Genomic DNA, 12,664 nt, shown 5'->3' with positions numbered 1-12,664 from the left:
TATATCAATGACACATTATCAAGTAGGCCTACATTTTCATGTGCTTTGAGTTGATCCATAGAGAAAATGAAAAATATCATTAACAGAACAAAATTCCATGAGTATGACGCAAATAATGTCAAAGCCACGTCATCAAGACGTCTCTCTATCTCTCACTATCTTTCTCTCTTTCTTTCTTTCTTCCTTTTCACGCCCGAAGAGCAATATTCGTATTGACATACCGACGTTCAATACATTATGTATTGTCATGACATTCTCGATATTCGTGCGACAGTCGAACGCTGCGCTAATCTGTTGGCTAGCTTTCCTTGCATTTGCAAAATGTGTATTGTGTATGCTAACTGTTGTATTGATGCGGTCTGTGTCGGGTTCGTCAAGCAATGACCGATCGGGAAAGAATATATCTCACTGAAACGGATATAAACATGTTGATGATTATGTTTTGACTGCCATATATCCCCATAGGATTCCGTAAAGAGTGAACTGGAGCGAAAATTGGACATTGGGAGCACAGTTTTTTCTCCATGTCAATAGACTGCACCGGCATAGTCATAGCGTCACTGCCGTGAATATGACCGTCTACATTGGAAACAGCTCCCTCTTGCTGCCGGCCAACGTCAGTAAGGCAGTGCGTAACTGGCTGAGAGAAATGGCAAACTACACTTTGCTGGAGATAAATGTGACGTCGATCAACGTAAGAAGCACCGGTGAGTACCGTCACTACCGTGGTAGACAAGATGCAGTAAGGCCATGATAGGTATCCATAGAAGAATCCTCAGTGAATTCTAGAACGTTCCAGATAAGTTGACGTTAGGAAATCTGTCTCTATGTCAGTTTCCTAAGGTCAAATCGCTTCCTACATTTAAATTATGAATGCCCCTCTTCTTTACCATTTTCCTTATCTCTGGAATATACAGATAATGTCATCATCATTCTAAGGTTTCATGGTTGTAGCTTCTATTTGTAGAGAAGTATATACCAATCAGCCATGTAATCAGAGTTTGAACTACTCTGGCTATTTCATTTATTCATGTATTTTATGTATAATTTTTAACTCATTTTCACATTTTTTTTCTTTTCCTTGAGAATGCAGTGTCAAATGTTTACCAAACTTCGAAGTTATCATGCAGAGGGTGATGGAATTACAGTCGTACAAATGAGTACTGTGATACCCTGGAGCACCCCTATAGGCAATCTCTAAAAAGATGGTGAGGGAACAAATTTTAGGGCAAAATCTTATAAAGCTGTTAGGTATTCATCTTCATCTTGAAATTAACGTCTTTTTACCAGAATCCACAAATGGTATATAGGGAGATGGAATTAATGTGTGTACAAAAGGCCATCACGAATCCCCTTGGATACCCCTCCCTATACCACCCCAAAGCCCTACTGTTATTGACAAACCTTTAAAAACATCTTCTCTAGGTATCTTACCCGAGCCAAGTGGCTCAATTAGTGCACGAGGTACTGCGTTCACTCACAGTTCGGTGTCCAGCATGCGTTGTCCGTCGTTCGGTGAAAATTGTCACCTTTTATCTTCTACTTAAAAAAAGGGTGACTGGACTTTGTCCAAACTTAGCTGGAATCAAAAGTAGGGAGGAGTTATATTTTGTACCAATTATGATGGTGTTTCCAGGGGCCCCTATAGACAGTCCCCGATGAAAATTAGAAGGATGTTGCCCAAGAGGCCCAGCAGCAATCCCGAATCTCAGAATTTTTGAAATACAGTGTATGTAGTTTGCCTCAGGCAAAGTGCTGATGCTCAGGCATGTGTCAGGTGAGCGCTGGACCCGCGCGGCTCTTGTTTCATAATTTTTCCATTTGTTTTAAACACAGACATGTGAAATGAAACTATGAATATGTTAGTTATGCAGGGTCGTTGTGATTATTAAACAAAACTCTAACATGACTAATTCCAGCTGTTATCACAACGACGCATAAACATGACTATCAGCGCAACATATTTAAAGTGATTTCGTGTTCCTTGAAGTTGATTTGATTTGCTTCGAAGTGTCCCATATATATGTAACTCTCCTTTAAACCGAAAAATTGTCATGACTTATCCTTTATCGTGACTGATAGTCACATGATAGTGATATTAGATACTATAAGAATAATAATGACAACTGGAAGAAGGATGGCACAAAAGATTGATTAATAACAAGTAAGACAGGGTGTGTACGGAGGAATTCGAGTCAACATCTTAGCCTCGAGAAATCAACGAAAGTGGAGACCAAAGACGTAAAAAAGTAAAAATTGACCGATATAGTGATCAGCATATTGTAAAGTTGAAATATTATGTGTCCTTCAACAGAGGTTTGCTTACAGACATCCTGGCTCTCCGCGTATGGCACTGTAGTGTTTCCAGCCGGACCTATTCACTCATGGACCAGCTCGTCCGGAAAATGTCCCTGGTACACCATCAACGGTCAGTCAGGTCTTGAGATTTTTTGCATTGCTCTAGATTAATTTTCATTACATAGGTTACTTTTTTCTATTTTTGGTCAGGTATATAGCAAAGAATCTAACGAGACAGCAACTGCACAATATGACCGTTTTTTATCATAATTGCATGACTCGATGTTCATAGTTTTTAATAGTACTATCTTTAAAGGCATTATTATCATTATTATTATTCATGATCATTATCATATTTACTTCAATATGGAATGTTGTGCTGCTCATTTGTTTCCACTGTGTATTATAAATACAAGCAGTCACTGTATATTGATACGATTCTGAAAGGATACTTTCCTTGAATACTACAAAATCATGGCAAATTGTCACAAATAACACGTAATACATTGCAACCATGTCTTCATGGACTGCCAGGGAAGTGCTCTTTCCTCCTCCTGGGAATATCACTATTATTTATCGTGTGTTGCTGTAAATTTAGTTCTGCTTAATTGCTGAATCGTAGGATTTTTCTTCATGATCTTTAAATTTAGAACGAACGTTAGCCTCTTTCCATTTTTCTTACAAGCAGAAAAGGAAAGTATATGATTTTACATTCTACTTACACTTGAAACGACAAGTGAGACTTTTTTCGTTTATCTTGCACGGCAATAAAAATGCTAATGATATGTTCCTATTTACCAGAGGTGGGCTCTTCAAGGCAAGCGATGACATCCCACGGACGGGCGCTGTCACCAATACTCCAGTATACAAATAATGACTGCTATGAGGGGCACAGTTAAAATTATGGGCCCAAGGTGATGTGAAAACCGTAACCATGCCATGCCCGGTCACAGTAACTAAAAAATAGGGCACAGCTATTTTCATGACTCCCCTTTTAACCAATCAGATGAGAGGATTCTAGAAATGAGGTATATAATAATACCTATTATTACAAACGCGAAACTATCGGCTCTTAAAAATATCAGGCACATGTATATAGATAAACTCCATATCAAAACTGCCCATGAACTTCCACCAATTAGATTTTCTTAATGAAATTCTTGACAGATTTTCAACAAAATTGGCAGGTAGCACGATTATGGCAATGGGATCTCAATTTGTTTATATTAGCCCCCCCCCCCCCCTGAAAAAGGGGAGGGGGCCTCAAAGTCCCAGAACTACGGTATTATCGAAATTCTTCTTGTAATACATAACCAAATAAGAATGAGCTAGGTTGGTTCTTTAAAGACATTGATGACAGGAGTTCACGTTTAATGGCAGATCCAGGGATGCAGGGCACGGCGCCATAAGTGGGGAGGGGGCCTCAAAGTCCCAGAACTACGGTATCATCGAAATTCTTCTTGTATTATATAACCAAATAAGAATGAGCTAGGTTGGGTTCTTTAAAGACATTGATGATAGGAGTTCACGTTTAATGGCAGATCCAGGGATGCAGGGCACGGCGCCATAGGTGGGGAGGAGTCTTCAAATTGAAGCCTCAGAGTCCCTAACTAGTGTTATGAAGACATTAATGACTGAAATTGCATGTTTGATTATGACAGATTCAGGGGTGCCCGGATCGCGGGGGGGGGGGGGGGGTGAGGGGAGGAGAGGGATTTTCTACATGTTCAGTATCTTCTTGAAAAGTCTACGACAGATTTTCACTAAACTTGTTAGATAGCCTCATTACGGTGATATGATCTTTATAAATTGAAATAAGCCCCCGATCCTCCCCCCGCCCAGGCCGAAAGGGGGTGGGGGGGGGGGGGGGAGTTGAAGCCTCAGAGTCCCTAAACTCTGGATTTTTTTATCTTTTTCTGTCGAACAAAAAAGATAGAGCTAAGTTAGTGCCTTGAAGACATTACTGACTGAAATTTCATGTTTGATTATGGCGGATCCAGGGGCGCCCTGATTGGGGGGGGGGGTGATGGAGAGGCGGGGGATTGTCCACATTTACTGCATCTTCTTGATAAATCTCAAGAAGGATTTTTACCAATCTTGGCAGATACCATTCTTACGGTGATATGGTCTTATATGGTAAAATGATCCCCACCCCCTCCCACCGCCAAGGGGGGGGGGGGGGGAGGAAGAGTTGAAGCTTCAGGGGTCCCTAAACTCTGGAATTTCTTCTTCTGTTGAACCGAAGAATATAGAACTACGTTATATGAAGACACTAGTTACTAAAATATCAGATTTGATTATGACGGGTCCAGGAGTGCCCTGATAAGGGATGTGAGGGGGAGGAGGGGGATTTTCCACATTTTCTGCATAGTCTTGTAAAATCTATGACGGATTTTCACAAAACTTGGCAGATAGTAGATTTATGGTTGAACCCTAAGAGTCCCTATTCTCTTGATTTTTTTTTTTTACTTCTGTCGAACCGAAAAAGTTAATGCTATAAAGACATTAATGACCGAAATCTCATGTTTGATTATGGCAGGTCTAGGGGTGCTCTGATCGGGGTAGGTGAGGGTGAGGGGGAGGAGGGGGATTTTCAAAATGTTCTCCATCTTCTTGAAAAATCTATGACGAATTTTCACCAAACTTGGCAGATAGCATCTTTATGGTGATAGTACTGTAAGTACAGTTAATGCATAGGTGAAAGTTTACTATGACAGATGAAGGAGTGCCCAAAAAGGGCAGGGGTAGGAAGGAAGCTTAATTTTCACATTTTTGTCTTTTTCCTGAAACCTCAGGACGCATCCTTCGGGTAATAAAATTACATATCAGCTTTTAAAAAAAGCCTTGTATACAAAAATGATGGAGCTAATAGAGTGCTTGTGCTTGTTATAGTAAGTTGATTCATGAATTTATGTTAAATGCGGCGGAGTCGGATTTGTCACATATTCAGCTTCTTCTTGAAACCCTTATATAATAGATATTTGCCAAGCTTGACATGTAGCGTAGCGTATTTATCTGGTGATATGACCTCAATTTGTCTAAATGAGCACTGCCCCAACCCCTAAGGTGGGAGGAGATGGAGCCCCCCCCCCCCTCCCATCTCCGCCCCTTGAACTTGAAAGGGACCAAGACGAGGGGATGGAGTCGTTCGGGTGGAATTCAGAATTTTATTGAAGAAACTATGCATATGAAAAACGGAATACATACTTTTTAAAGACATTTTCTATACAGCCAAGAGTAATAGAACACAATTTAATCGCATTTTTAGAAGGTAGACCTATACTTTGATGAAATTTCACGTCTGCTTATGACGTGGGGGCTACCCTGGTCTTATCCCTAGCTTTGGGGAAGGAGAACAAATTGGACTTGTTGCCCTTTCGAACAAAGTGGGATTCTATTACCCTAGAAATGCTACCTCCCACGTTCGATGAAAATCCGTCAAAAATTTCTCAAGAGGATGCAGAATATGTATAAATCCCCCTCCTCCCCCTCACCCCTCCCCCCCTCCCCCCCATATCAAGGACACCCCTCGATCCGCCACAATCAAACGTGAAATAAAATTTCATTAACTAAGCTCTATCTTTTCCGGTTTGACAGAAGAAGATAAAAATTTCAGAGTTTCGGGACTCCGAGGCTTCAACACCCCCCCCCCCCCCCTTCGGCGGTGTGTGTGTGTGTGTGTGTGTGTGTGTGTATGGGGGGGGGGGCTCATTTTAACAAATTAAGTGCATATCACCGTAAAGAGGCAATCTGCCAATTTTGGTGAAAATCCGTCGTAGATTTTTCTAGAAGATGCTGAAAATGTGGAAAATTCCTCTCCTTGCCCTCACCCCCCCCCCCTCGATCTGGAGACCCCTTGATCCGCCATAACCAAACTTCTATCTTTATCGGTTTGACAGAGAAAGACTAACAAAATTCCAGAGTTTAGGGACGCTGAAGCTTCAACTCCCCGCAGCCCCACAACCCCCCCCCCCCCTTCGGCGGTGGGCGAAGGGGGGGGGGGCTCATTTGAACAAATTAAGATCATAATTATTACCATAATCTTGCTATCTGTCATGTTTGGTGAAAATCCCTCATAGATATTTCAAGAAGATGCTAAAAATGTGGAATATTCCCCTCCCCCCCCCCCCCGATCTGGGCACCCCTTGATCCGCCATAATCAAACATGAAATTTCATTCATTAATCACGTTAATGTTTTCATATAGCACTAACTTAGCTCTATCTTTTTTGCACATTTCCCGGCGAGACGTTTGCACATTTCCAGGCGTTTGCACATTTCCCAGCTCCACAGGGGTATCATGGTAGGGACTTTTTGTAAAAACAGAGTCTAAAAGTCGCGTTTACAGAACATTTTAATTCAAATTTATAGGGAATTAAACATAGTAAAACAAACATCACTGCGAAGGACTATCATCATAACTTATGAAAACTGTTAATTTTACTATATATATGTACGGGCAGAGCGAGCGAGCCGCTTTCACTTCGCCATTCGTCTGAAATGTATTCATTAAAATCTTAAACGTGATTGCATTGTTCGAGCAAGAAAAATTATTCTTATATTGCTAAAAAGCATAGAAGAAAGGAAAAATGTAAGGTTTACTAAAGGTATGTTTCAGGGGACACACTCGAGGACACGAGGCTACCAAATATACACTAAATTTACTCATAAGTAAATATTAGTGTATAGATATTATACTGTATATCAAGGAATTATGATTTTCTTTCAGCTATGAAATTGACAACTTTTAGAAAGAAAAGTCCCTTTATTGTTCATTTTGGTCTTTAAATAATTGCTTTAATTATTTGTTACAGGGGGCACTTTGGGGGAAACTCGTTTTGCCCCCCCCCCCAAAAAAAAAACAACATTTTTTTTTTTTTTTTTGGGGGGGGGGGTGGGGTGGGGCAAGTGCCACCCCTGGCCCCCCCCCCCCCCCCCCCGCGCCCTTGTCGGTGGGAATAGACTTGGTGGGTGTCAGTCTCATAATTTATAATTTATATTACATATATTCAGATATTTTATTGTGTTGAGCATTTCAGAAATTATAGAGTAAATCAGCAAAATTAAAGCATGGACCTTCTTGCAATGTTGGTATATTCTTAGTCATCTTTAATCTGTCATGCAGTGCATTAGCCTACAAAGATGAGACAATGCAAAATGAGAATGTGGAACCGTATCCACGACACCACATTGATCCTTTATCAGCTACCCCGTCGGTTTTAAACTGTCTACACTAATTGATTTTCTCAAACAATGATTGTCCTACAGCGGAACAACCTATCGCTCGTGCTCTGTGCCATGGCGACTACATATCTGCCTGCCTGTGGCAACCGGAGGACTACTGCGGGAAAAACATTACAGCAGACGAACAGATCAAGTACTTAGAACAGGTATGTATTTCATGAGGAAGAGGATGTGTGTTTGTATTTTCTTGACGACTCGTCAGCAATTACATCATATCTGATCGACACCCATTTTCCCCGAACTAAGAGATACATTCTTTCAGTAAATGGAAACATTTGATTTGATTTGGTTTGATTTATTCACACTATGAATATACATACTGTACATTATACACAAATATGTAAAGAGTTTCTACATAGAATATGTCATACATCTTTGCGTGGATCGTCATATAATAAGCTATTTAAACCTTGACTGGGACGCCCAGTAGATATATCTTATACAATATGTACAGAGATATTATACACGAAGTATATTTCTTTCCGTTGCCTAAAATGTTGTCATAAAATGACATTTCAGGTAGAAATATACATGATATGTATGTATGTGTGTATGTATGTGTTTGTCGATCGTATCTCAACGTGTAAACTTTCTTACCCAGTCGCTTGAGGATCACTCGCTGGAAGAAAACCCCCAGGCTGTGCTGTCACAGGTTGCATCGATCACCGAGGAGTCTGCCGAGATCTCGTCGGCCGGTGTGCAGGCCGTCAGCGGCATTCTGAAGGAAGCTGCCAATCTGGAGACAACGTCTACGCAGGTGCGCTCTGGCTCTTCCCACTGTATTCTGTAATGTATACTCAAAGTCTGACCTTATCACCAGTTCAAGCTTTATCGTACTTATTTTTCTCCTCCTCCCACTACTGCTGCTCATACAACCACCATTGCTAGTAGCAGTAGTAGCGAAAGCGTTGCAGATACAGGTAGTAGCAGCCATTTTTCTTTATCATCTCAGAACTATCATTCTTACTATTTTAAGTACAGCTGTATTACTGATGATGATGATGATGATGATGATGATGACGATTATGATGATGATGATAACTATGATAATGATAATGATAATGATAATGATGATTATCATTGCCATTTTCACTATTTTCATCACTGTCATTACCATTATAAAGAACACCATTATCAATATAATAGTTCATGTGACTGACATACTATAAAAGCAGGGCGTACACCGCTTTTACCCATCCCCAAGAAATTGCGTTGTAGTGTAAGACATCCATCTACTCACGTAGTATGCAGTTGCAATGCACACAGAAATGTTGTTACAGACCGCTATATAAGCACATAAGTGTAAAACACACCGTCATACATCTCCATGTGGTCATGATTTTTTTTTAATTCGCACTCATTGTTTGTTGCACATTGTGGAAATTCAAACGCGTACCAATTACCCAATCATTTGAAATTTTGTTGTAAACAAGCGTTACGAACGTAAGATATCATTCCTGTTGTGGTAATATGACTTTACCCCAAACAAAATTTCCGAAGAACAGACAAGTTTTATCTCACATCAAAAGGTGATACCCCACTTACAGGATTCTTGGATGTGCATAATCTCCTCCCTTCGAAATATTCCGAACACGTTTTTTTTTTTTCATTACATTCCTTTCTGATACGTTTTTTTTTTCTGTGGAAAAATAAGACTTATGAATTGCGAATACCTATGATATATTAAAGTTTCTTTCAAAGCTCTGCTAAGACAATCCATAGCAAACAAGAAATGTATCTGACAGATTGACAGTATTCTCTCCTGTATTTTGAATAAACTCTTGAATTGGCCCTGATGTCATTGACTTGTACCATCCAGAGTGCCGGAGAAGTTGTGTCCATACTTAACAATCTAGCAGACGTCGATGACGATGCGCTTGAAGAAGCTCAAGAGTCTGATAACGCCCCCAACGTTGCAACTCAATCGCTAGAGTCAGTGCTTTTAAACTTGAATGTGTCAGCCAATGAAACTTTTCAAAACGTTGAGCCCAACATTGCTGTCCAGGCAAGTATTAAAAGACAAACACCACAAAATTCACTTTTGTAGTGTCGACGGGTCACCAATCAAGCTTTTTTCTCTCTCTCCAAAGCTTCCCTTCTTCATAACATTCTTCTGTTTTTATTCACCTTTTGCTAATTCTGCTTCTTTCTCTCTTTTCTTTACATTTCCCCTCGGTCCTTTCTTCCCTTTCTCTTTTGTTTCCTTATGCATTTTGCTATCCTCAGGTCAAGGATAAAACCACCTTTTTTCATATGGTAGTACCAATCCTGTGCGCTTTGTTTTGGAGCAATTGTTAGCAAATTTTGCTTGTCCCTTTCACATTTCTTCTTTGTGTCAATTGGAGTCCTGTAGAAACATGTCACTCAAGTTCTGTCACTGATTTTGTAAAGCTCATCACAAACATATTTTATTAGTCTCGCTTTTCTTAAATCGAGCTTGCTCTCTGACTTCTGCTTCACAAAATGATTCTAGAGAAAAGGCAAAAATAAGAGAACCCCTTCCCCTTTAAAAAAAAATAGAAGCTAGCACATGCAGCAGGGATGCAAACACCGTGTAATCCGGCTTTTTCCAGCATTGATTAAACTCAAAATGATGTCCTCTATTGCAGGTACTAAGCCTCTCTTCACCAAAAGCGAAGACTGGTTTGGTCTTCGCTTCATTCGGGGACGTCACTGCCGCACTCACTGAGAGCACCGTGAAGCAGCTCGCCATCGATGAATTCGAGGAGGCACCGGTGGACGTAGTACAACAAGTAGCCGCCATCGTCATCCCACCCGAGGTCCTCAGTCACGGCAAGGATGGGAACATCGCCCTCACCGTCTTTCAGGACGATTCCCTTTTCGTACAGCGCGAGAACACATCAGAACAGTTCGTCGTCCCCTCCGATAGGGGCGACACGGGGCAAAATTTTTTCCGTCAGATCAACACCAACGTCATTGCTGCCAGCTTCGGGGAACAGGCGGGTACATCACGCAGCTTGGATACTCCTGTGACAATAGTCCTGTCTCACAAGAAGGTACATCGCAAGTTATCATGGGACGTGCACGTAGGAAGACGGGTCGTGCAAATTGTGGAATTCCGTCATTCTAGAGGGGAAAACTTACGAGTCTATAACAAGTTACAGAAAACATTCGCATGTCATGATAGTTGTTTCTATAGTGTAAGCCTGTGTAAATGTGATATCTAAACTTGTCGGCCTAATTAGTATTCGGTGGCATAAAGTGCAGTTCCACTGCATATTAAAGTAACATAAGAACACTGTGTGACTGCACAGGCTTCACATGTGAATGATAGAGCCTACTAGTAGTAACCACATGTCATGCAAATGGCTCAGTGGCGGCTCCAGGGTAGCCCATATTCGGCTGCAATGGCTGATTTCCATGGGGCCCAGTTGGATGTTGGGCGGGATCACTTCACCTGGTTACACACCTTGTTCGGGACCTCCATTTTATGTCCTATAGGGACAGCGTGTTTTGCCTCAGCTTACTAGAGGGGACGGTGTGATTACATACAACATTGCTCAGTGGGACTCGGGAATCGAACCCGGATCTTTTGGATCGTGAGGCAGACGCGTTGCCCACTGAGCTAACTCACCGCCACCGCGTTGCAATTTAAGAATACAGTAAGAACAGGAAATCATGACACTACACAATGTTTCCATCCTGACCTATCCGATACGGATGTTTAACTAATGATCAAATCAAGATGGCACTATTTGAAATGTGAAATGCTTAATGCTGCACAGCACTCAAATACCCAGTAATTCACCTGTTCGGTTTTTTTTTTATTATATTAAATATATTATTAATTATATAAAAGTATAGATGAATGTGCCAACGACCATTCCGTGTGTTTTTGTTTTATTTTGTTTTGTTTTGTTTTGATTATAGAATGCAAGCAACCCTCGCTGTGTCTTCTGGAACTACACGGATAATTCCTGGTCCACTGCGGCTGTACCCTGAAAAACACCAGTTCGGAAGCACGCTCTGAATGCGAGTGCAACCACCTGACAAATTTCGCAGTCCTAATGGTAAGCTCACTGTGCAACTAAAGTCACACGAACAAAATTATAGATGTCTCATCAAAATCGAAAGTAAGGTAAAGTTGGCATCTCGTTTGCTTGGAGACTAGGAGGCGACATGGTGGCGACTCGAATCTAGCTCATCGCGGAGTGGTCGCGGAGACGTCTTCGCGACGTCTCCTCGAGGCTAGTTTGGTCTTCGGGGGTTGAGAGAGAATCGAATATGTTCGAGACTTTTTCCAGTCTCCAACTGGTCTCAGAGACGTCTCCTCGACGTCTCTGAGATCACTCCTTAGTTGCGGAGACTAATTTTGTCCGTGACGTCTCCGAGACGTCTCCCTGACCTTGCGGAGATCCATTGGCGACCTACCGGAGACGTCGCGGAGACATCTCCACGACTGAGAAGACGTCTCGGATACGTCCCGGCGACATCTCCGCGACTTCCAGGCGATTTAGCTGTCACCTTGTTTGGAGATGTCATGTTTTGGTCTTTAGAGGCGCACGTGTTCCGGTGGTTGCGGCGAAGTCTCCTTCTGTGAGATAGTCCCTTAAGAGTCCTTAAATTGTAATGGATCAACTTTTTTGAAGGAGAGATTGACATCAATGGCAACCTTATGTCCAGATTAGATGAAGCGACAATGTCACGGCCTCACAAGTCTCTAATTGACCTACACACAATCTTTACTTCCTTCCTAACTTTGACGTGAAATCAAACAGAACAAATTATATCCTGCTCATCATTTTTTTTTTGTGTGTGTCCTTTTTATCGTATTGTTATGAAGTGACAATGAGGCCATATAGTGGCTGAAATATTAAAAAAAATGATTTTATATATTTTTGTGTACAAACTTACGGAAGAGTGGTGAGTTAATGACATCATTACCTCAGCTGATTATAATGATGTGACTGCGATCAATATAATTATTCAGTGGAAATCCTTGCGTTCCAATAGTTCCTCGGTTCAAGTTCGATTTTGATAAGAAAAATCTACCATTCTACGGATCTGACCTTCTACTCACTGTGTAAAAGTCACTTTGAAATGGAGTGGAATCGTGAGTCAGAGAGTCATCGTACGTTGTTATCTTAAAGACAAAGTCAGCG

At 41.2% G+C, this 12,664-nt stretch overlaps 1 protein-coding gene across 1 annotated transcript; it reads left to right on the top strand.

The window, feature by feature from the left end:
• Positions 1-491: 491 nt before the first annotated feature.
• Positions 492-11,504, top strand: LOC139712521 (uncharacterized). The gene is made up of 7 exons (XM_071624336.1): positions 492-707; positions 2,315-2,428; positions 7,566-7,687; positions 8,143-8,298; positions 9,361-9,546; positions 10,151-10,558; positions 11,433-11,504. The coding sequence occupies exons 1-7, from the start codon at positions 572-574 to the stop codon at positions 11,502-11,504; spliced, it is 1,194 nt and encodes a 397-aa protein (XP_071480437.1). The 5' UTR covers positions 492-571.
• Positions 11,505-12,664: the final 1,160 nt, after the last annotated feature.

The sequence above is a fragment of the Diadema antillarum genome, unplaced genomic scaffold (genome assembly GCF_040938485.1).
Source record: "Diadema antillarum isolate AM-2024a unplaced genomic scaffold, OU_Dant_1.0 seq00001815_RagTag, whole genome shotgun sequence".
NCBI lineage: Eukaryota > Metazoa > Echinodermata > Echinoidea > Diadematoida > Diadematidae > Diadema > Diadema antillarum.
The sequence above is the reverse complement of the archived record's forward strand: the minus strand, read 5'-3'. Positions and strand labels throughout refer to the sequence as shown.